Raw genomic sequence first — 24,798 nt, 5'->3', positions numbered from 1 at the left:
CAAGCCAGCAGTTTGGTGTTTATATACTTGCAGTGTAGAGATCCAGGTTGAAGTCCCTCTAACTCTGGTGCCTCCTGAGTGAGTTCCCAAACCATGAGACCAAGTGGTTCTTCTGATGATCTTAATTTTTTTTCTGCTACCATCAATTGCTGTCTTATTCAGGAATGGATGCTTGCAAAATCTCATTGCTGGGAAGTGATAAAACTCATCTCTTCCTATCAGCATGGTGCGAACTACAATACAAGAGGCCATGAACAGAAGTCATCCAAAGCCCTGGGTGGCTCTGGGAGGCCACACCTAGAAAGTGAAGGCCAAATTATACAGTAGTGAAATAGAGGAGACCAGCCCTCGACCATCCACTGTCCAATTTAGCTGATGCACTTTTGTTGCCCCATCACGTGCAAAACCATACTGCCATGTACATCACATACAACCATCTGCCAAGCACACAAGTAATGTCCACTGGATGGATGTGATTAAGGCACTACTCAACTCAGAAAACCTCAGGAGTTATTTTGTGGGAGTGGGGAGAGCTGGAAATTTGCACTATTTGAGAATTTAAGAACCTGGTTTCAAGCTGTAGTGTGTTCCTCTGTGTTTCTCAAAGTGAACCATTGCCATAAGTGTGAATCTGTAATAATAGTAAAAAATATGGATTTTTATCTTTCCTTTTTCCTTCCTTTTTTTTTTTTTTTTTTTTTTTTTTTTTTTTCCTAAGGAAGCAATACTTCAGACTTTAACAAGGTTTTTTGGGGTTTTTTTGTTTGGTTGGTTGCTTGTTTTTTTTTTTTTTTCAATAAGTGCCACATGCTTTGAGGCACCTATCTGAAAAGGCTTTATGCCAGTGTAAGTGCTGGCTGCTCCTTCATATCTCTCCTGTATTATAAAGCTGGTGGTTTTTTCCCAGATACTTCTTGTTCTCACCTAACAACAGCTTCAGTCTTAGTTCATCTTTTTCTAGCTGCTTCTGCAAGGCTTGGTAATAGAAAACTGAGAAACCCTGAAGGAGTAAGTGCACCTGCATTTGCACATCTGTAGCAATCTTTTACTTCCAGAAAAAAAAAAGATTACTCATGCTCTCTAAAGAGGCATAGCTCATCATAAGGCTCAAAATATTGCCAAGGGATAAAAACCTGTACTAGGAATTTTAGAAAGCTGAAAATGTATCACAGATAACATAGCTAGTCAGACTTTGAAGGAAATATTTGGAGAATCATTTACCAGTTAACTAGCTGTCTCCCCATTTAAGCCCAGAGGAGCTTCACCACTGAAAATTGTGGGAACTATATTTAGCCAAGGCTAAGTGCTACTCAGAAACTCATTTAAAGGGAAAGACATTTTTTTCTCACTTCATAACATACTAACAACAGACAAAAAGATGTAGAGATTTTTTTTTAATAATATATGTTTATAATTTATCAAAATGTAGCTCATGCTAAATGAAAATAAATTTATCAGGTAAAGAAATAAATGAGAGGTTAGGGAAGTACTTGTGTTTGTAGCTGTCCATCCACACTTGACTTTCAATGCAGGTAAATACAAGGTGTTCATGAGAAATGTGTCATCCTTCTGTGCACAACAGTGAGATTTTAGACCTCATTCTCTTTAGAGTATTTGTCTTTTAAATGGATTTAATACTGACTTTGCCACTTCAGTCACACTTATGCTGCCTCTTTGTTAGTGTAAAACATATTATTTGAATGCAACAATTAGATTGTTTTATCAGCATCACTTTGCCTAAAAAAACCCACTGCACCACTGAGAAAAACAGGCAAATCTCTACACAGGAAATGCCTGGGTCTTCCTGCTTTGCTGAAAAAAAATCTTCTCAGCAGCTTGATTTTTTATGAGTCTGTGCTGGCAACGTTTTCTGAGTTTACATTTTCTGTCTTCAACAGTGATTTCTTTTGAGCCCAGTGAGATGGTCCCGGGGACTTCCAAAGGCAGAGGTAAGAGTCTGATTATACTTTTGCTGATGAATCAGGCACTCCTGACTCCAGGTGAAAACAGATTTGGGGTGATGAAGTGCTGCAGTGTCACAGGGAAAAATCTGCAGCTCAGGATTTCTGGATAATACCTCCAGTTCTTCTGCTGACCTGCACATCCTTCAGCAAACCACTTTGTTTCTCCTAATTGCTCTCTTTATAAAACAAGGCTAATAGCATAAAGCTTAACCAAGTTTTCAGTAAAAAGTCTTAACTTATACTTAAGTTTTCAGTAAAATTCAATGCAGAAAAGCACTGCAGAAATACAACAGGTAGGTCACTACCACGATGTCTCTGGTTTTTGCACAGTTACCACAAGGGACCACAGAGGTACAGCTCCTGCTCCCACCGTCCTCTCAGTAAAAGGTCAGTGACCCTCAGCTTTCCTTTTCCCTTGACTGACACTGCAATACTTCATCTAAAATCATCACAGTTAATAAAAAATGTGTGGTGATGACAGGGCTGTCAGAGAATCAAATTTAGATCAGGGTCAGATAGCAGATCCACAAACAATAAAACCAGACTGAGAAGTATTAACTGTTCATTGCCTCCAGCCACTCATTTGCACTCCCCATGCAAGTATTTGTGACAACCTTTTGCCGAACGTTTTCTGATATAATGGTTAGTCCTTTAAATTACATTCATAGCATCTGCTGCCAGAAGGGTTCATTTTGATTTTGCCGTCTCCTTTGCTATATAGAATTTCATGGATCTCTTTCTCAGTCTAAAACCTACTTCAGCTTTTACAGTTGTTACTGTGTCCTGGATTTTAGCTGGGACAGAGCTGGGTTTCTTTTTAGTAGCTAGAATAGTGCTGCGTTTTGCTTTCAGCCTGGGATTTGTTATGAGAGAGACACTGAGAACATCCCAGTATTTGCATTTTTGTCACTGGAAGTGAAGGAAGTGTGTTCTGTTAGTCTACAAGCACAAGATCTAAGGGGGTGAGGAATATTTAAATTAATAAGGCAGATTGGCGTTTGGATATGCCAATGGGATATTCCATATCCTATCACGTCATGTCCAGTATATTAATGAGGGTCTCTTCCTCTCTTGCTCTCTCTGGCTTTATCTCGGGCTCTCGTTCTTCCAGGATTGCGGTTTCAGTTCGGGATTGCTGCTCCTCTGGGATCGGTATCTGGGAACAGGCCAGGCTTGGTTGGTGGGTGGTGAGCAATTGTACTGTGTATCGCTCATTTGCATATTTTATTACTATTATTATTGCCATTATTATTTTAATATTAGTATTATTTTAAGTTTTATTTTATTTCAATTATTAAGTTGTTCTTATCTTAGCCTATGAGTGTCCTTACCCTTACCCCCACAGTTCTCTCCCCTATTCCCTGGAGGAGGGAGTGAGCTGTGTTTGGCTGCCTGCCAAGTGCTGACCCAGTGAAACCACCACAGACTGCTTTGAGCAAAGCCACATCAGTAGCTACATGGAGAAGTGGAGCATCTTGGTAGACTTGGAAGTTTTCTGTGGCCCATTTTTTGTAGAAAGGATAGTTCAGACAGACTGGAATGCATCAGAAAAATGTCAAGGAACATTGAATATGGAGAGTAGAAAGTAGTCATTTTTTAACTCTGATTACACTGGGGACAGTAGCCATGTTTCTCACCCCAATACAGAAATACAGCATTGCTCTACTGAACACTGGTCAAGTGATCCCTCTATTAACTTGAACGTATCAGAAAACCTGTGTGTTGTGTTGCAGGTCTGCCTGGCTCTCAGATTATTTGCAACCTCTATTCTTAGCTAAATGCAGAATTTCCCAAACTTCAGTTTTATTTTCTACATCTAGCAGACACTGCTCTCAATTCAACACATCACTGTCAAACAAACTGGCATAAAATGGCTATTAAAAGAAGTGTGCTGCTATTGATCCCCTTCTGCAACCTTTCATGGGCTTCCTTGTGTTCTTAGTGGCACTTTCATTTTTTTTACCTCTTCTCTTATCCTAAGACAGGTTGTTTTCAATACATACTAAAACCAGAACTTCAGAGGGACGAATTTAATGAACTTGAGTTTAATCCAATTAATAAGTTCAGCCAAGGAATTTTAAAGGAAAGGCTTTAAAAATGTGGAAACACACGTTCACTAGTATTTTCAAAGTAGTTTGGTTGTAAAATGCCACATTCTTCATATTGACTTTTAGAAAAAATGAAACCATTTGATTTCCATTTGATAACAGTGTTTTCTTTTACAAGTTTGCTTATATAAAAAAAGTTTTAAAAAGAAAAAAAGTCAAGTAACCCCCAAATTAAACAAAAAAAATCATACTCAACAATAAAGCTTCAGATAATCTAAAAATAAATACCAATTTAATTTTTAGGATAAAAAAAAACTCTTTAAAATTTTGTTTCTATTTATCCTCAACTTATTTTCCCCTTAATATTTGCTTGTGGTTACAATGAAGTAAATCCTCCACTTGCCCAGCTCTGCATCGGTCAAATCACTTTCTACCTTCCCTAATGTTGCTATCAATTTTGGTACCCTCATGTCAACTGACACTTTTCTTTTTTTAGCGATTTACTCAGAAAATGGTATCTCACCTGCACTTTATCTCTCAGTATAGCTGACTAAATAGTAACCTATATGATTTGCAGCAGCTGGCACAGGTCTTTACCTCAGTATGCAACACATAAAATTAAAAAAAAAAAAACAGTATCAGTAATTATACTGGTCCTATTTAAACAGCATCTTGTTTTCTGAAAGGCAAAAATCATGAAGAAATGACCAGTGTCAGTAATTCTTTGCTTTTCCAATCTTCATTTTGAATTTTTTTTCTCTATGACCATGAGTTCACACAAGTGCTGCCTAAGGATATTACTCTGACCTGCTATCTAAAATTAAAATCTTGCTGTTTATTGCTTCCTGTCTTTTTCCACTTTCTGCTTCTTCAGAAGAGGATAGATTTATGGAAGCTGTGGTCCCAGTGGAAGAGATAACCACCTCCTCAGCCTCCTTCCCAGGAGATATCAACTCAATGCAAATCAAAATTGCCCCCACTGAGAAGATTCCAGCAGGCATATCTTCAAGGATAAAGGAAAAAGGCAAGTAAAAACTATTCTAACTTACAGGACTCCCCTATTCCTGTCCACAGCTATCTGAGGATTCAGCACTTCTCATACATCCGTAGAATAACACTATTTTCTCCCTAAATCTGGATAGATTACATAGGATACAGGGTGCACAACACTGACTGCACTGGAAAGGGCAGCTCACTGTCAGACATTGACCAGGAAAGTTTAACTAAACATTAATGAACAGTCAACTATGAATTAAACAAATGTTTTATTTGTGGTTCAAAATGTTTTATTATGGTTCAAAATATGCACTTTTGGACACATAACTGAGAGAAGAGTTTATTCTACCTTTGTAAGTCTTATCTATGCATATGACACCTCCAGAGTCAAGCCCTGCAAGGGGTGGCCAGAGCACAGCTTCCTCTGGACTAACTCTGGAACTGGCGTTGTCTGACACAGGACCCCAAGAACCTGCAGGAAAAGGTAAATGGAGTTGGTTTGGGGTTTTTTGTTTGCTTGCTTGTTTGGTTTTGTTTTGTTTTCCCCCAGTTATATCTAATGGAATATTCAGCTACCTCTAAATTAAAAGGTAGGTGTATATTACATAAGAGGACTCTGTTTTTTGAATTAGTCAAGACAGAAGCTACTGAACACTCAGCTAGGTTCCAATATCCTAGAAGAAAAAATAACTGTGAAGGATTACAAAGAATTGCAAAGCACTCTCATTGCAGTCCAGTTTTACCTGTAATTTATATCGTCATAGGGATCTCTTACCCCTTTAAAAATCTACCCCCCACTTCTGCTGTCTTGCTCAAGTATTCCAATAGCTATAGTTCAATCGACTGGAGCAATAATTTAGAAATAGTAAAATGTTGTCTTTAGAAGTTTCTGATAGTTCTGAAAATACTTCTATCATCACAAGACAGCCCCCAAACAGTGAAAACATTATGTGCCAAATAATATTTCTTGCTTTATAGTATGTGAGCGATTAACCTTTCTGCAAGACAGAGGAAATGGAAAAGTGAAGAGGGAGCTGCCCCAGCTAGGAGAAATGCTGTTCTGCTTAACTGAGCGATGCCCTCAGGAATTTGAGTCTTATGGTTGCTACTGTGGCCAGGAAGGAAGAGGTTATCCTGCTGATGCACTGGACAGGTGTGGACTCTTCTATAATCTGCCATTAACCATGGGTACTATTCGGGTGTCTATGGACCAACAAAGATCAGCTAACCTTTTGTTGAGCCTTGTGTAGCTATGAATCAGTAGTCAGGCCACATTAAAAAAAATAATTACCTACTTAAATACATAAAACATTAAATACTCTAATGTCACTAAGACATTCTATTCTTGCATCAATGCTTTGGGGAGGACTTACTAACTCAACTAAAAGAAGAAAGGAGAATGACAAGAGGTAAGTAGAGCAGGAAAGAAGGAGATGAGGATAAGGGTTGCCCATGAAACTTGGCTACGAGACGGTTTGGGAAGTGATTTATGAACAGAAGAGGTAACGTACATCTGTGCTGCACTGTCCTTTAGAAAAGAGTACAGCTCAAGAGAGACCCGTGGCAGCCAACTGTGTGCTGTCATGGTACAACTGACAAAGAGGAATAAATCCAGAGTAATGCAGAGAATTCAACCAAAGTAAAGAAATCTCATTTAAGTGTTGCATTTACAACTAAAAATCTCTCCCTGTGTGGAAGTTCATAATAACTGGGGCCACACCAGACCTAAGTATAGCACTTAGTGTACAGCACACACCATTTTCTTACACTCGCACACAAGTAAGACTGCCTACGGATGATTAAGCAGACTACACGAAGGCTAGTCAAGGCTCTGGATATCATGATACACTCTTCAGTTTTTCAGGCAACAATATTTGAAACCCTGGACACACTTCCCATAGAGGATTACGACACAGTTATTATTGTAATGATAGGCCTTAAAAATAAACAAAAAACCACCAAAAAACCTACAGCACTGATAAGCAAATGATACCAAAGGAATCATTTGCTTCCTTCCTGTAGAAAGGAAGTTGTGAAAGTAGGAACAAGTCTAGGGGGAGAGTAGGAAGAGTTGGGGTTTTTTGGTTTTGTTTTTTTTTCATTATGGAAAAGATTTTTCCATTATATTAAAAATTATTTTCTCAGTTTTAATAGGCATTAAAAATGAACAGATAAAATAATTGTGAGTACTCTGTGATGCAGGAAGATTATTTTGAGTTACATCTACTGTTTATTTTAGGTGCTGCTTCTCTCATCACTGTTGTATGGAACAAGTACAGAAACTTGGATGTCATTCAGAAAGAAGTTCAAGGTCTGAAGTTGTATGTTTCGATCACAAGCCAAAATGTAAGTTCGGGTTAGAGATAATTTCTTATGTCCTGATGATGGTGTATCAAAGCATTACAGATGGAACGCCAGCATGCCTGTGAGCTGCTAGAGCTGAGTATGGAGAAAGAAAAATTTGGCTTCCAACATGTTAACAATGCTTAACTATAAAACCAAGCTTTTCTCCTAGTTGAGATAAAGGTTATTACATCACTGTGTATGATATCACCAGATCAGGCTGAGAAAGTTACATTCAGAAATGTTATGACTGGAGAAGTTAGTTGTTGGTGTCTTTACATTCACAATTCAACTAAAGCCAGTCAGACCTTCAGCTGCCCCGCACTTTGGTCTCAGGCTTATATTTAGATGATTAAAGATGAATTTGGAGACTAAAATTCAAGGCAGATTTGAAACTTCTATTTTCAAAAGCTCATCCACCTATGGCAAATTACACAACCAGTAATTGTATCTGCTTTCGAAGATTAATTCTGAAACTTCTTTTTAAGGTATTGGTTGGAGTATGTGTGAGAAACTACTATGTGCTTGCGATAGGACGGCAGCCGAGTGCATGGCTTCTGCCTTCCTCAATGAAAGCCTTAAGTTTCCACACAGGCAAGAGTGCCAAGAGGAGAAAGTCTTATGTCAACAAGACCCTTATGAAAGGCCTTCAACCGGCACAGAAACAGGCACTGGGATTTCCAGCTCCGAGGAGAGCAGTGAGGAGGAAGGTCCACTGCGGAGTGTATTAAGACGAGCAAAGAGAGAGACACACAGTCCCATTGGAAGCTCCAGGGCTGTGCAACGTGAAGGCAGATAACCAACCACCACCACGTGCTTGAGAAACGGCACAGAGTCCTTCACAGTCAGCCACTGCATCTCTTTCTTATCACTCTAGATGCTGCCTTACACTTCCCAGCACACGAATGGTGTAATCATAGAGTAGGTATTAAATGTTAGGCTGTGTAACTCCTTACTGTAGTGAAGTCAGCACTATGGACCATCTATTTAGGTCAGATATTACCTTAAATAATTATTTGACAGTATTCTGTATAATTTCATTCAATTTCTGCATAGAAGTGTTCTGATCAAAGACTGATTTTTGTTAACTGCGTAGTTGTTTCAGACTGGATCTTGCTGATGGTGGATAAGTAATTCAGGTTTTTAATTAAACCAATCTGCAACTACTCCAACTCCTTCTGGAGAGATTCTTCCTTTACATAGCTTAGCACAAAACACTGAAAAGCTAAGGTAATTACATGCAAATGAGTTCCTTCTTCCCCTCCTTTCCACTTGCAGTTTTCAACCCGCAGGGTTTCTGCTGGTCAATCAGATCATGACAGTAGAAGACACATTCCTTGCCCCAAAGCTGTGCACTCTGCATGTCTATCTCCAGTTTTGACAGATGCTAATGGGAATAAATTTAAGGGTTCTGCTTCCTGGAATCACGTAAAAACCCAATGTATTCTCAAGTATGTAACGTAAAGCTGGAATAATATTTTTTGCTTTTTACCGAACCCACATTTGTTTGCCTTTTTTTTTTTTTCCCCACAAATTCACCACTCGAGGTTTACCAGTTATCAGACAACAGCAGTGTAAAAGGGTATGTACATCCTCTTATTTGATAAGGTGCTAATTTAGACTATGCTTTGATCATAAAATATTGTCTTTAGAAATAAAATTACTAGAACATGACTACTAATAACAAAGGCAAACAACAACAAAAAAACCCAGCTAGGGTCAAAATCATGACTTTGATACGAAACACACACACCAAGGTATAATCTTTGCATGTCTTTCTCATTAGATTTCAGTTGTATAGCACACAACAGTGCAAATACACAGCTTAATCAAAAAAAGTGACCTGCCCAAAATGGCATATAACAGCTTATTTAGTGGGATTACTGATATTTCCACACTTTTGCTGGGCATGTATTTGCAAAATCAAAACTACACTAATAAGGTACTTCCTCTGTAAGCACATCTAATTGTAAGAGTGAAGGTTTGACTTCTTGATCTGCCATAACTGGCTCTGTGCTGTGTTTGCATCACTCATGACATCTTCTAAAGGTTAGATTGGTGATTCCCACTCTCTTACACAGTTGAATCATACTGGATGGAGGTCCTTTGTCTTATTCTCTTCAACTGTATCCTGGATCCCTAGTGCCATATTTCACTCCCTAGGAAGCAGTAACAGCACCTCAGGAGGGGCTATAAAAAAAGATGGGGACAAACTTTTTAAGAGGGCCTGTTGTAATCAGACAAGAGGAAATGTTTTTAAACTGAAAGAGGGTACATTTAGGTTACATACAAGCAAAAAAAGCAGTGAGGGTGGTGAAACACTGCCACAAGTTGCCCAGAGGGGTGGTAGAAGCCCCATCCCTGGGAACATTGAAGGTCAGACTGGATGGGGCTCTGAGCAACCTGATCGAGTTGAAAATGTCCCTGCTCACTGCAGGCAGGTTGGACTAGATGACCTTTAATGGTCCCTTCCAACCCAAACCATTCGATGACTCTACGAGTCACTAACATGACTTAGAACAAAAAGCATTGTTACAAATTTTCTACTTGCTCTGAAAGGTCTGAATTTCTCCTCTATAATCTTGTTCTACAGGGTTGAATTTTGTCACAAAAATATTCCTTACAGATCAATTACTGTGTCCAAATGCTGAGGATACAGAAACGCTACCCATGTTCTTCCAGATCGTGAAGCAGTTCAGTAAACCACATCATTTGATCTTCTGTGCGAACTGAACGTTGTGAGAACAGCAGGTGAAAATGTCAGTGAATGATTTTGGATGAGCAGCTAATATCCTATAAACCTCTGGCTGGTGGTATTCCCCCTTAGTATTTTTCCTACATTAAAACTGCAAAGGAATCATTGAAGACAAAAAACACTAACACACACACAAAATCGGAACAAACCCAAAAGCTATTTAGCCCCATGAATCCCGCTGCCTACTGTGGCTATTTATCAGCAGTAGTGAAGAAAAGAGAACATAAAAGACCTTTTCTTTAAAGGAAGGCGGAGAGGATAGCTAAGTGATGTGAGAAATTCTATCTGCAGACAAGGTTTTAATTAACTGTGATTACTTTTTCCCCCCACACACGTTTTGCTGTATAGAACGAGGGCATTCCAGTAGTTAAGGAAAAGGCTACAAATCTGCCAAATGCCCGTTTCTGCCCAGTGCTGAGGATGAGATCTGCGTTATGCTGATATGTTTACTTGTTTCAGAATTGGAACTTTTATCAGCCTTTGATCATGGTGAGGAAAAACTGTTTAATATTTCACAGCATTTATAAATAAAAGTGATAATGGAAAGGTCAGATAGCTAATTAGCTGAAATGGGAAAAAACTGGCCTTTAAACAAGTGAACTAAATGCATTGATGCTTAATAATAACAGAAGCTCATTCCTCTGATGATAGCAGTGCTGCTGCTCTGAAGCCTGCCTTTAAAATACAAGTTTAAGATTAAAAAAAAAAATCCCTTTCTGCTTATTATTAAAACTACAATTACAGTCATAGTTTTGCAAATAACACATGCAAATATTCACTCAGACATATGCTGAAGTTTCTGATTGCAGTGATAGAGATGGATCATTTGAATTGATCAAGTAACAGAGAAACTGCAATATAAATATGCTGTTATTCAGGCAACGTAGTCATTACTTCCTTCAGCCTTTTTTCCAGTATCTCTTATTTCAGGAAGAATTTAACACCAAAGTTGTCCTGTAATTGCCACCATATGAATTGTGTTGATAAAGTCTTAAATAATCAAGCTATGATTAGCTATATTTATTAATTCTCAGAGATCAGTGCTATTTTATTTTTTTTTTAAAGATAAGCAGATCAAGAAGAGGTATTTAGCATAGCTTTTTTCTTTCTCCTCTTATTCTCATAGTAGCTTTACACTGTATTTTTCAAAGATTTGGGGCATAGCTGGCCAAAACCTAGTTGTTTCCCCAAAGTGAACAACTAATCTATTAATTACTAATCTAAAAAGATTTCCTACTTCATTAGATACTAATTTACTTATTTTAACATTTTAAGCACTTATTCTTTGCCTGTTAGCTGATAAATTATTCAAGATCTGGGAACATGACGCTATAAACAACATAGTTTAGGAAGACAGGAACTCTGAAAACCAGCACTATTCAGGTGTACTGATGATCCAGGTCACAGTACAATTAAAACTGTGAGCAATGAATGAGTTAAGTCCATCAAATAAAGGCAACACCGAAGAACCAAAAACCTCCAGACAGACACTCTCTCAGTACCCAGAAAGTAGCTCTTAACAGGTCATCTCTGTTTCGTCTTAGAGCTGCAGTGGCTGCCTCTTTATCCCTCATTGTCTGGTCTCATGTGGTAGGGTGACTGAATCTCTTCTTCACCTCCATACCTTCTCTTCAGAGATGAGTTAAAATAATCTCCCAAGTGTGGCTACTGTTTTCTACCTGGATTGTTCTGAGATACCCATCATCAAAATCCTGCTTAGACCAACCTGAGCAACAAAAAAGGCTGATGACCACACATCTTAACAGCAGGTTCTGAGATCCATGCTAAGTCATTGATGACAGAAAATGCCTACCCTCTGAAATTTCCTAAATATACACAAAGTTTTGACATCTGCAAAAACGAAGACCAGAGGAACAAGGGAAAAAAAGGCAAAAATATAATCCTCTGTGTATTAGGACATATCTCATGTGAGCTACAGAAGGTCCCAATTTTGTCAAATTAGAAAAAAAAAAATTGTTCTTCCTGCTTCTCTAAGGGTGCAGTATTAAAAACCTTTAAATAAATGAATGTTACCAAAAAAAAAGAGAGTAACAACAGTATAATACTCAGCTACATTAGATGGCATTGTTGTTTGAAAACAGCTACCTCTGGGCAAGCTGTACACAGATCTTCACACACACTGACAACCTTATTCCTTGAAATTGATGCTACAAACCCAGGAAGTTCCTTAACCAGGGAGGCAGACCTGAAAAACACAGCTTATTTATCTTCCTGAAGTGTGTTTGCTATTAGAAAATTATTTTTATATTATTGCATTCTCAGCTTTTGGTGGTCTTGGTGATAGTAATGTTCAATCATAAATAAAAGCAGTAGTTTAATAATGCTGTAACGCTCTATTTGAAAAAAAAAAAAGTGTAAAATGAGTTCTATTGTAAATGTAAAAAAATTTTCATTGACATTTTAATTGTGAACAATAAAAGTTAACTGACACCTTAGAAAGGATTTATTTTAAATTTTATTTTATTGCTTAAATATAGATTGCACAGTGTGTTCTTACATTTATTGAAACTGGTTCATTACGTACAGTACAGAATATATGACCATCAGAACAACAGACAAATTAGCCCTACTCTGATTCTGGACAACAGGCTATTTCTATCTTTGAAAAGTAGCGAGGATTTAATTTACTTTAAAGTGACCCACTATCAAAAGCTGTAATTTTCAAAATGACACAATGGAAAAGAGAACCCAAAGCAAAAGCTGGAACACATTTAAACAGCTGGATACCAATTTATAAATGTTGTGACAGTACTGAATGCGCTGCAGATACACAGAGCCAGGATGCATATGGAGCTTTTGAGTTCTGCAACTTGTCTCAAGAACATAAAGAGATTAAGTGAAACAAAGCAGCTTTATACTGTACAACAGCATTCTTAATTCATTTGGTTTCATTCATTAGCTACATATAACAACAGCTACCAAAACTATACATTTTACAGTCAGTCACCCCCCATCTCCCAGCTGTCTAGCAAGGCCAGAGTGACCCAATTATCAACTTACACACTCCCTGAATTTCCAGAAAGGAAGAAATTAAATATCATGTGAACACACAAGCTCTTTACTCCCCGCACAATACCTGCACATCACCTGCATTTCCCAAAGAAAGCTCATTTGAACACTGAAAACGTGGAAACCCATCATTAATATGAATGAAAAATACTTGATAAACAGAACAGAAAGTGAAATGCTGAATCTAGTTATTTTCACATGCAGCATTCGAGCAACAGAATTCAACCACAGAAACAATCCTGTATTTACAGCACAGTCTCCATACTGCAAGAGTGCAAACAGAAGTACATTCTTCATTTCTTAGACTCCTTATTTTCTTGTACAAAAGTGCACAGTGTTCTTCTTAAAAAAATGACAGAGTGGATAAGTGTTTTACATTGTATCCCTAGGTTAGATTTATTATTTAAAAAATTACACTCTTTATATAGGCCAAAAAACTATTATGTCTTACCTCAAAAAAAACCCAAAAAGTGAAAACTAAAAGCTAGAGTCCTATTTATGTGTAGACTGTGGTCTGATCAGGCTGATACGCTGCAGCAGTAAAAATCACAACGGAATGCTGTAGATAAGGGGTTGTTTCGTCATCCACTAACAGCTGTGATTGCACTGTTAAACTGAAAAGAAGGTCTCAATTACCTTTTGAGTTTCGTGAATGCTTTCTGAAAGTCTCAGCATGTTAGCTCATAGGTTTAAGTAGCTGATATTTCTCAGATGTTATGTCACATCAGTCTTTTAAAAGTAGCCCAGTGGAATATCGTACTACAGTTCAAAAAACTTAAAATCCATTTTACAGTGGGTTTGCAAATGCTCAAAATAGTCATCAAATTAGCTGGCCTAATAATGATTCAGATCTTACAATTATGCAAGCATAGATTAATTTAGGCTAGGACTTCTGAAGGTCATCTAAACCAAGCGGTCATGGCCTGATCACTGTTTATCTAAACTGCCGGCGAACTTAATGTCTCATATTTATTGTAGATATTTGTGAACATTCAAGTTTATGCTGATTCAGTCAGATTCAGATAAACTAAAGGACTTCAAACTTACTATTCATGACAGCTAAAGCTGTTTTTTCTTTTTGCCTGCAGAATTTAGGGAGTCATAAAGACAGCATTGACAATTATCATCAAAAGCTCAGTGATTTACTGTATCAGTTTGACTTTATTTACATTTGAGTAGTATATTCAGATACATAAACCTATGAAAGTTACCACATTTTCTTTATTTCTAGAAAGGTTTGAGAAATGAAACAAAAACAAACACAGAGATGCATCTCTAAAAATGCTTTTGCTTGAAAACATAGGTAACAAATTCTTGGTCTTGAAATGGTTACATCCAGTTTTCTTTCAGTTTCTAAAATATCATTAAAAAGCTGTAATAAACTACAGAGACATACCTCATAGAATATAATTGCAATTTCTGTATTTATTATTTAAAATGCCCTCAGTTTATTTTCTGCTATACTAAATATATCTCTCCTGTATTTATACTAAAGCAGACAGAAAAATACTACTGCATTTTCAAAAGTACAGTCTGTAAACCATACACCTTAAGACATGAAAAATATTGCACAGTTCAGTGCTTCAAGAAGAGATTTCTCCTCTCTTATGCAAAGCAGCTAACTTTTAGCAAGAAACACAGGACATATACTGGGCGGATATATGTATATATTTATAAAAAGCATGTTATGTGATGCATCAAAAAAATACTTAACAAGTGTCCATTAATTCATTTACTTTACTTGAACACATGTAAGGTATTGTTTTTTTCCATATATTCCAAAATGAACAAGTTGACTAGCTATGACAGCATGAACAAAGGGAGCTAAGGTAGGGAGTGCCCCACCAGTTACATTTATCAAGATGAAGCAAGCCAAAAGCATTCTATTTAGATATACAATTGAGGTGAAGAGGAGGAAAAAAAACCCCAAAAAACGACAAACAGAAAACAAAAAGCTTTAACAGGTTCTTCAGTTACAATGCCTCAAATTAAAGGAACTTACAGAAATACAAATTCCTAGCGTAACTGAAATATTCAGCTATATGGCAATAAAAGTTTTAAATCTGACTTTTATATGTACTTAAATATGAAAATGAAGAAACATAACATATGGAAAACCTAACTTCAACTATATTACAGAAGAAAACAGGACAGTCTCATGACTTTGGCTAGAGTAATCTATATTTGGCTCATGTCCATCATTACTTTAAAGTTACTTTAGATGAAATAACCAGTAAAATTTGAAAACTCATCTTGTTCTTTCTACTGTACTCTACTCTAAACAATGTCCAGCAGACTTCAGAAGACACTTAATACACACAAAGATCTGGAAACTTCATCTCATAGACTGGAACAGATTGGTAATGAGCATGTCCAGCAGTAATGGTCATCGTTCCTGAGGGGCTAGGTGGAGGACTGTATGAAAAGAACAATATATAATTTCTACATATAACAATATATAACACATAATTTATAATTATATGGATTGCTTTATTTTGTATAACTTTATACTTTAACAGCAAAGAAACTACGCCCCCACACCAATACTCAGTATTTTATCCTATTCCTGAAATTCTAATGAAATTATCATGTCTCAGGTTTTTTCTTGTACTCTTGTCTAAATCATCAACTTCAATAATGTTACAGAACTATGAAAATGCATTTTATTACTAACAAATACTATTTATACTGCACAATGATGTGCACAACTCCCCATAATAATGTCAGGCACTATTCTTACTGTTCAATATCGAATTACTTTCTCAAACAGATACAGCAATGGGAAAACAACAGCATTCCTCAATACTACTGATATACACAGAAATAATACAAGAATAGAAGGATACTATGATATTGTTTATGGATATTCCCACTATCTAAAAGATTCAAAATAACAACAAGAAAATCAAAGCGACTGTTTTAGATGACGACTACTCTTTTTTTCAAGTGTACTGGCTTTGGCTGGGATAGAGTTAATTTTCTTCATAGTAGCTGGCATGGGGCTGTGTTTTGGATTTGTGCTGAAAACAGAGGGATGTTTTCATTATTGCTGAGCAGAGGTTACACAGAGTCAAGGCCTCTTCTGCTTCTCACCCCACCCCACCAGTGAGTAGGGGAGGGGACACAGCTGGGACAGCTGACCCCAACTGACCAAAGGGATATTCCACACCACATGACACCATGCTCAGCATATAAAGGTGGGGGAAGGAGAAAGGGAGGCAATGTTTGGAGTTACAGCGTTTATCTTGCCAAGTAACAGTTATGTGTGATGGAGCTCTGTGTTCCTGGAAGTGGCTGAACACCTGCCTGTCCATGGGAAGTAGTGAATTAATTCCTTGTTTTGCTTTGCTTGTGCGCATAACTTTTGACTTACCTATTAAACTATCTTTATCTCAACCCGTGAGTTTTCTTACTTTTACCCTTCCAATTCTCTTCCCCATCCCACTGAGGAGGAGTAAGCCAGTGGCTGTCTGGGGCTTAAATGCCTACCAGGATTAAACCACAACATTCAGTTAAGTCAATTACTTTCTGTCTATTACACGTGAACACTATGACATGAGCACCTGAAAGTAGTCACAATTGCTTTATAACTCATGTTTCATTCATCATACCCCTCTTGCATAAAGCCTTACCGGATAGTGAGTTCCAGTATCTGTGCAAGTCTATCATGAAGCAAGTTTGCCTAGGAAAAAAAAAATAAAATTAAATTATTAACTACTGTATATTGAATCAAGCCAAAAAGAATGTGCCAGGTCATACTCGGTGAGTGTGTTTCACATCATCACATGGCAAATTCAGGCAACATTTCCTATCTTTATTCCTTTTCTCGCTGCTGCAAGGATTCTGAGCCCTGAAGAGGGATGTGAGACTGAGTGAGCCTGTCTTGCAGTGCAAGGCATTGTATGGGCAATTTTGCTGTTGCAGATAGGAGTTTAACAAACACAAAATACATTTAGTTATTTGAAATATAAAACGGGGTAAATACTGCTCCAGTTTTCTCAGGATGAAATAGGAACGGACTGTAGGGAAGACATTAAGACAAAGAGTGTATGAGATTTCCATTCCTGTTCAAATGGTCTAGTAACAATCAAAAGCACACTTTAAATAACTGGAATCTCCCAGTATTAATAATAGTAGAGATGATAGTTGAAGACAAAGAACTGAACTTCTTTAGAAGTAACAGCAGCAGTGACATGACAACATAAATTGCCTTTAGCCAGCACATCCCCATTAATTCTTATGCTACTGTCTTCAACCCTGTAAAACTCCCTTTGACTAAGGGAGTGGAGCAACTCCCTTATGAGGAAAGGCTGAGGGAGCTGGGTCTCTTTAGCTTGGAGAAGAGGAGACTGAGGGGTGACCTCATTAATGTTTATAAATATATAAAGGGTGAGCGTCACGAGGATCGAGCCAGACTCTTCTTGGTGATGCCCAATGATAGGACAAGGGGCAATGGGTGTGAGCTGGAACATAGGAGATTCCACTTAAACTTCAGAAGAAACTTCTTTACTGTGAGGGTGACAGAGCACTGGAACAGGCTGCCCAGGGAAGTTGTGGAGTCTCCTTCTCTGGAGACATTCAAAACCCGCCTGGACGCTCCTGTGTGATCTCATTTAGGTGTTCCTGCTCCGGCAGGGGGATTGGACTAGATGATCTTTCGAGGTCCCTTCCAATCCCCAACATTCTGTGATTCTGTGAAAACATTTTTCAGAAACTCACTTTGGTTTCACATTGTGCTGCGATTTCTTCAAATGGTGCTTTTTGGAACTTTTCAATCACAAGACGCCTTTTTTCTTTTTCCTGTTCTTCAATTCCATTGTTATCTTAAAAAAAAAACAAAAAAAAAAACCCGAAAAAAAAAGAAAAGAAAGACAAATGTAATCTTTATGTACCAAGTATAAGCAATATAAACCTTCCAATGTACATTGCAGAAGCAAACAAGCACTGTATTTGAAGTGATGTGACCATACCCAAATGAGCTGTCACCTGCCAGTACTTCTAAAACAAAACACAGATACAATTTTAGGGAGCTGGATTGAGGACCCCAGTTTTGCCCATTTCTTATTATATGTTTCAATTACCAATACAGCCAGGCTTCCTTTTGCTTTATTATCAGGACTCAAGATTGCACTTCTCACTCACTGCACCCAAATTCAGCTTCAAGAAAAAAGAAGGCAGTATCCTCCCTCCCAGTACCATGCAGAGAGGTGGGCAGGATTCTCTATTAAAATTTAGGAAAAGTGAGTTCAATCTCCATAGGCTGAGTGAACTTACAACTAGCTGGCACTTTCCAGCATCTAATGAGTTTAAGTACCTCAGTGATTAGGCAGGTTTGGAAAGCTGTCAGATAGAATTATTGTTTAAAATGACAGTGTCTATTGTTTAAAACATCAATGTCCAATCCACATTTTTGAAAGGATTTTGGTGGACAGGACAGCATTGATTAGTAATTACTCATAGTGATATGAAATAAGGAAACCGGATAATTCCAAGTTCTGGTAGCTGAGTCACTTGTCAGAAAAACATTCCTTTAAAAATTGAGTGGTTTTGAAGTCCACAACATGTACCTCACAATCTATTTTCTGAATGTATTGAAGACCTGAAAATCTTAATACGTAAAAATTTTTAGTTGCTTTATAAATAATCACTCAATGGAACTTGAAAATCTCATGTTATTTATAGCTTGGCCTATAAGGGCAAATTGAACAGAGAATTACCATTTCCAGATGCTTTTCATTCAGTCACATTAGCTTAAGAAAATTAATTCACTAAAATTATTAAGATATAATTTCAGAAATACTTAACTAAAATTTTTAAATAAACTGAAATAAATAAAGCTAAAAAGAAACAAATGTAATATTTTAATTATTTTATTCTGGCAACACTGTTTTCTCTAGCAATTCCACAGTAATCTAAAACTATGCTGCATAAACACAATTGTACTAAGTCTTACCGATTGCTTTCTTCAAAGCTTCAAAGGTGATTTCTTCAGTATTATCAATCTAAACACAAAGAAACAAACCTCCTTAAACTTCATATATAACAAGCTTCTAAAAAATAAGGAATGTGATCAATACAGAAGGCCAACGTGGCCACAGAGCTTTTCTGCCTTACAAGTTTCTAATAGCTTTATCTGGAGTTTCTATGGCAGCCAACAGATCACCAACTCATGTTTTTAAGCCACTGTAATTACTGGGGAAATTTTTATCAAATGAGATTGAGGAAAACTTTTTAAATTCTGCTCAAGACACTCTATGGCAACAATACTTTTGAACAGGACTTGAATTCTGGCACAACACTGCTCTGGGTCAGGAATGTGCTGTGGTGTTTCTATACTGCTAAGCCTCAGTACTGTTTCTTAGACAGCTGTTAGGAATAATAGCAACTGCTTCCTGACACTAGTTGAGCTGCCAGCAATGTGATACTAAAATAAGAGACAGTAGTGGAGGGTAGAGTGTAAAACAGTTATTGCTTTAGGCTAACTTCATACCAGTGTGGGCTCTGAATAATTCGGTGCTGATGTCATAAACATTGGAGCTAAAGGGCTCTTTATAACAAGCTACGTCTGAGGCACTGAGAAAATTTAGTCATTTAGCAATATGAATATCCATTTGCTGCTGCAGATGTACTTCATTAGGAAATGCTTAGGGCTGCAAAATTACCAAAGACGCATGCACATTTCTCTGAAGAGCTCCAGTTCATACATCTTTGTGTTTCAATTCTTTACAGACCTAGAGTTTCTATATCAGTAAGTATATCTACAGTGAAACCACTGTGATAATATTAGGGGAGAACGCTTAGATGGCAGAACAGTGTTCACCTGAATATAACATGGTTTCTTGGCTGGGACTGCCTTACTTTAATCCTTCAAAACTAACTACATGCAAACAGGCAGCACTTTTACTTATCCTTATAAACACTAACTGTTTAGAATGGTCTAATATGATTTTAAGATAAAAGATCTGTAAGGTAACAAAAAGTTATTTCACCTAATTCAGAAGACTCTGAATTCTTTCATTTATATAATTAATTGACTTGACCTACTGTAAATGGAAAAGCCAGAACAAGTAGCTGTTTCCTTTTTACATCAGTATTATTTCAGGAGATAGAGCTGTAAATTATACTTTTCTAACAGATTTTACTACATTAGCATCATATTCTCTACCTCTGAATGTATAAGAGGTCAATAAATAAACAGCAAAACTTCTTTATGTCAAGTATTTGTGTATATGGCTAGAGATAAAGAGTATTCAGGTTTTGAAATAATAATCTTTTATACGATTCATATTTGGTAAATACTATTTCTTCATGGCAGCCTTTCAGATTTCTGATTAACATCTATAGCAGTTGCTGATAGTAGCCAGCATTATATTTGGTTATTAATATCACAGAAGCACTAGCTGCTTTTACCAGTGTTTTCATCTTATAAATGGAGATAACTAGGGAATAAACCATCCTCCTAAACAGGATCCACTAACAGACTTGCCACAACAAAACACTTATCATTGTGCTGAAAAAAGAATTGCATTCGTATTGTATGCAATAATAGATATTTTATGGATAAATAGCCTTCTACCTCAGACAGTGTAGAAATTATACATATATCATTAATCCTAAAACTTCCATTAATTGAGTAGTCTATCCCCCCCAATCATAAAGCTCTATGCTCTTTTATTTTGCAGTTTAATTCTGCTGACAGTTACAGATTATGTTATATTTACTTATCTACATTGCAAGAGAACCAGAATGTTTAACATAACATCAGCATAATAATCTGAAGTCTGAAATGGCAACTTCTGTCATTTAATTCTACTTTCAAGAGAGAGGTTCCATCACATATAGTCACATACAAGATAAATATTTTTAAAAGGGTAACAATGGCAAACACTCCTGTTCCTATTATGATCATTTACTTTCTTCAGAAAGCTAAAGACTCTGATAATCTGTATTATTTTACAATTTTTTTTTCTCTTCTTTCTTCTATGCTTTTATCTAGTTTATCTGTATCCTTGCTAATGTACAATGCCAAGAAGCAAACACAGAGTATCACCTAAGGTATCATTAGCACAAAGGAATAATAATAATGATGCAAAACATAAATCACTTGTGTCAGTCAGTTCTAAAGTGAGGCTTGCTCCTTTGCAATACTTTAATATTGCATTTTTAGCTAACATTCAGCTTGACTCTGTCCACATGTTCTGTTCCTAGTAGGCTGGTGCTTTAAGAAGCTAAAGGTAGGATTCACTTGCAGGTACGAAAACCTCAACTTCAACAGCTAATCTCCATCAGAGCCAGCAGAAATCTCGTTAATAAAAATCAGCAGAACCTTGAAAAAGATTCAGTAGAAATGGATATTTATTTTAAGAAATACTTCACATGAAGAGTCAAAAGATGTGGGATAATTTTAATTATAATGCAGTCTTCCTAAGGGATAATTAGCATTAGCTCCTGTACCCTTCATATGAACTTTTTGTTGCCACCCTATCCTTCCCGTGTCTTTAAAGCACTGTGTGCTAAACTCTTCTGGAAGGGAAAAGTGATACGGTAACACGGTGGTGTGAGTAGCCTGCCTAGTCTTTACCTGTCCCTCTCAAAGACAGCAGGTCTCCCACTAGTCTTATATCTGCCAGCCTCATGTTGATGAACAACTCTCAGATACTTCAAATCATGCAGGCATACAGGTGCAGAAATTCTATTTGACCCTTCAAAATGCAAAGAATTTTTTTTAGAATATTTAATCATAAAATATTAGTTGTTTGGCATATATATGTATTGCTACATATTCTGCAGTACTACCTTGTAAAAATTACAGTGACAAAATACTTCACATTTTTATACAGCAAGATCAGTATCAGTGTCTTTGCCAACACATTTCTACAAATATAGGAGTTAAAAAAATAAAAACCCCAAATCATTTAACATTGCTAGAACAATTAGATATATAGACTTGCTGGGAAAAACTCATTTGCATTCCCCTCTGCAAAGATACTGCTTTAATAGACCTCATGATTTTCATACCTTATCCTCCGTGTTGTTGCCAGGCAGAATATCCACCTGAATAGATACCGTGTCCACAATGCTCTTCCTCCTGGAGAGTCTGTCCTCATCTAGAAGAAAAACAACTTATCTCACTTCTTGTATAACAACTGAAACATCATCAATCAATTTTCTACACATCAGAAGCCGATTTGTTTCTACATGCCTATTTAACATAAGAGCACCTATTTATCATTTGGATTGTTGTGAAAAATTATCAGTTACTGCTCTAAATTATTAAATATGACGGAAAATAACCCTTGTACTGTCCCTTCCCCCTCTCACCCCAGATCTTGCCAACTTTCCCTTGAAAGACCAGAATTAAAAAAAAAAATATAAAAATGAGATCTTCAAATGCATAATAAATAACATAGTAAATGATATATTGCTGCAGAGTAATTTATAAAAGCCTGAATTTTTTTTTATGTGAAATTTAAACATTAAGGTCTCAATGTGAAGGTATTCTGAAACAGAAGAGAGTTTCTTGGAAGATGACTCATTGACAGAAGAAACAGATTTCTGAATGGAAATGAACAACAATCCTTCCTTATTCTTGTTGCTACAAGTACTATATCCAATGAGTCTAAAAATCTACTTGGTGAAAAATTTGGTCTCCATTTCTAACTTCCTACAAACATTTTAACAAGTCCAGCTGGCCTAAAAAATTGTCAGAATAAGACAATGCTGATACTAAAAAGAGCACAACAATTTCATTAATGCTTAAGCAGATATGATCAAATCATCCATCAGTTGATGGATTTTCCTTTTTGGGACTGCGTTCCTGAGAAAATAGACCAATAACCTTTTCTCATTTTTGACATTTAATATATTAACACAAAATTAAAAAAAGAACTCCCAAAGAACAAAAACCAGTAAAAACTTATTTACAGATGTGTCATGAGGATCCCCTGACAAATGGAGACATTAGTTGCCCAACTTCCATGCATCTCATTTACAATACCATGGATTTCAATGTCACATTTTAAATTTTTAGCCCAGATCAAGCCATCTGGACCTGGCCATTATTATTTCATGACTTGCACTGCACACTGTTAGAAGCACCTACAGGCACTTGATACTAAGATAAGGATAAGGACAAGGACTATAAAACTCCACCACCACAAAGCAATTTATGCTGCTTGTTCCACAACCTTTGTTTAAATCACTTCTAGCAAAGCACTTTTGCAGTGCAAATATTGAGCACGAACAAAGAGAATTCATTCCAGCAGAGGTGAACACACTCAGTTTGTAAAAAATCAAGAAATAACTTCTGGAAGTCATGTAAATGAAATGCCATTTTAAGATCAAGAGGCAGTGAAAGAACAAGATTAGTGAAAAACACCCAAACTCTAGCTATCTTTGCCATGTTCTCAGAGTTCCTGGGCATTTAAAGTGGCATTCTGAAGGATTTACTTGATTTTTAATCCCTGACAGCTCACTGGTACACAAGGCAATACACAGAGTTTAGGGAAAGCATCTCAGCCCTCACGAGTAAACACAACATAAAACTACATCTTTGCTGCCATCTTGCTGCTTTCTCTATAACTGACATGCAAACAGCAGAAGACACATTTCTGAGAATACTTTGGATAGAATTAATTTTTATAATGGATGCCTCATCATACTTGCCTAATAAAAATGCCCATTCTTCTCTAATTTCAAGACATTAAGTGGGTATAAAATTGTGAAAATTGCAGTTTTTTCTGTTATCTGATATAAAGCTTGTCTCCATGCACACAGAGGAGTCCAGAGGCACGAGGGCAGTGGTGGAGCCCCAATACCCACTGTTCCAGGAGTCTTGGCCCCACGGTCCAGAAGTGACACCCACCCCAGGGGGCAATGGAAGCAGCTCTCTGGGTCACTTCACTGACCAAGGCAGGGTCAGTGCCTGGGGCATGGGACACATTGAGGGATGCAGGGCAACAGCACATTGGGATTTCAAAAGGTTTAGTATGGGATGTTTAGGAGAAGAACCAGGGGTGGGGAAAAAGGAGGATTGAGATAATTTAGGGAGGAGCAAGCAAGGAAAATCGATGGAGAAGGGGATGAAGGAATCAGTCCCATGTAAACCAGCTGTTGGTTAGTATGTGCATCTGGCCATGCCCTGAGTGTCATCAACGCAGCCTCTCCCATCTTCTCATTAAATCCCATTTGCCTTTTCCTGGGTGAGGGGCTCTATTCTTTGTGCAGGAGTGTTCACGGGGGTCTGAGTGCAGCAGCTGGGGTCTCACCACTGGTCAGTGGGCCTGTGCACCTGGAGCAAACAAGAATGCACAGCACCCATGCATGGTAATGAAGGAATATCAAGCAGGACCAGCAGGCAAGTAGATTAAGTGGCCTGGGATCTGGAGGTGTCCATGTGTGTCTGTCTGTCTGTGGGTCAGTCTCTGAGGGAAATGCACCTGGAGGGACCAGGAAGCCCAGGCTTGGTCAGAAAGAGCATGGAGCCTGGGAGGTTGACTGAGACCCATCCATGCACGCCTGTGTGCACTACTGTGTACAAAGGGAACCTGTACCAGCAGCTGGGCTGGGGCTGTGGTCCTCAGGGACTCACATGCTCAGGTGCCAGTGGCTGGGGAGACTGGGAACCAGGAGACAGCTGGTGGGCAAACAGTGTCTAAGCCCA

At 37.5% G+C, this 24,798-nt stretch overlaps 2 protein-coding genes across 3 annotated transcripts in view; one reads left to right on the top strand and one right to left on the bottom strand.

Annotated features, from left to right (window-relative positions):
- Window positions 1-8,150, top strand: part of OC90 (otoconin 90) — a 22,040-nt gene extending 13,890 nt beyond the window's left edge. Inside the window, exons 8-14 of the mRNA XM_010173381.1 lie at window positions 1,899-1,949; window positions 2,295-2,351; window positions 4,887-5,036; window positions 5,394-5,492; window positions 5,987-6,161; window positions 7,248-7,354; window positions 7,840-8,150. Of these exons, the coding sequence (XP_010171683.1) occupies window positions 1,899-1,949; window positions 2,295-2,351; window positions 4,887-5,036; window positions 5,394-5,492; window positions 5,987-6,161; window positions 7,248-7,354; window positions 7,840-8,150 (950 nt within the window). The remainder of the gene's footprint in view (window positions 1-1,898; window positions 1,950-2,294; window positions 2,352-4,886; window positions 5,037-5,393; window positions 5,493-5,986; window positions 6,162-7,247; window positions 7,355-7,839) is intronic.
- A 7,220-nt stretch (window positions 8,151-15,370) lies between these two features.
- EFR3A (EFR3 homolog A) overlaps window positions 15,371-24,798 on the bottom strand; it is a 58,981-nt gene continuing 49,553 nt past the window's right edge. Inside the window, exons 18-23 of one of the 2 annotated variants that reach the window (XM_029086321.1) lie at window positions 22,155-22,243; window positions 21,604-21,622; window positions 19,090-19,122; window positions 17,856-17,959; window positions 16,769-16,818; window positions 15,446-15,551 (exon numbers count right to left, since the gene is read on the bottom strand). In XM_029086321.1, coding sequence (XP_028942154.1) covers window positions 15,446-15,551; window positions 16,769-16,818; window positions 17,856-17,959; window positions 19,090-19,122; window positions 21,604-21,622; window positions 22,155-22,243 — 401 coding nt within the window. Of the gene's footprint in view, window positions 15,552-16,768; window positions 16,819-17,855; window positions 17,960-19,089; window positions 19,139-21,603; window positions 21,623-22,154; window positions 22,244-24,798 lie in introns of both variants that reach the window. The other variant, XM_010173380.2, reaches the window with a different exon arrangement.

This window comes from Antrostomus carolinensis, unplaced genomic scaffold (assembly GCF_000700745.2).
Source record: "Antrostomus carolinensis isolate BGI_N321 unplaced genomic scaffold, ASM70074v2 scaffold3618, whole genome shotgun sequence".
In the NCBI taxonomy this organism is placed as follows: Eukaryota; Metazoa; Chordata; class Aves; order Caprimulgiformes; family Caprimulgidae; genus Antrostomus; species Antrostomus carolinensis.
Note: the sequence above shows the minus strand (reverse complement) of the source record. Positions and strands in the feature narration are given on the sequence as shown.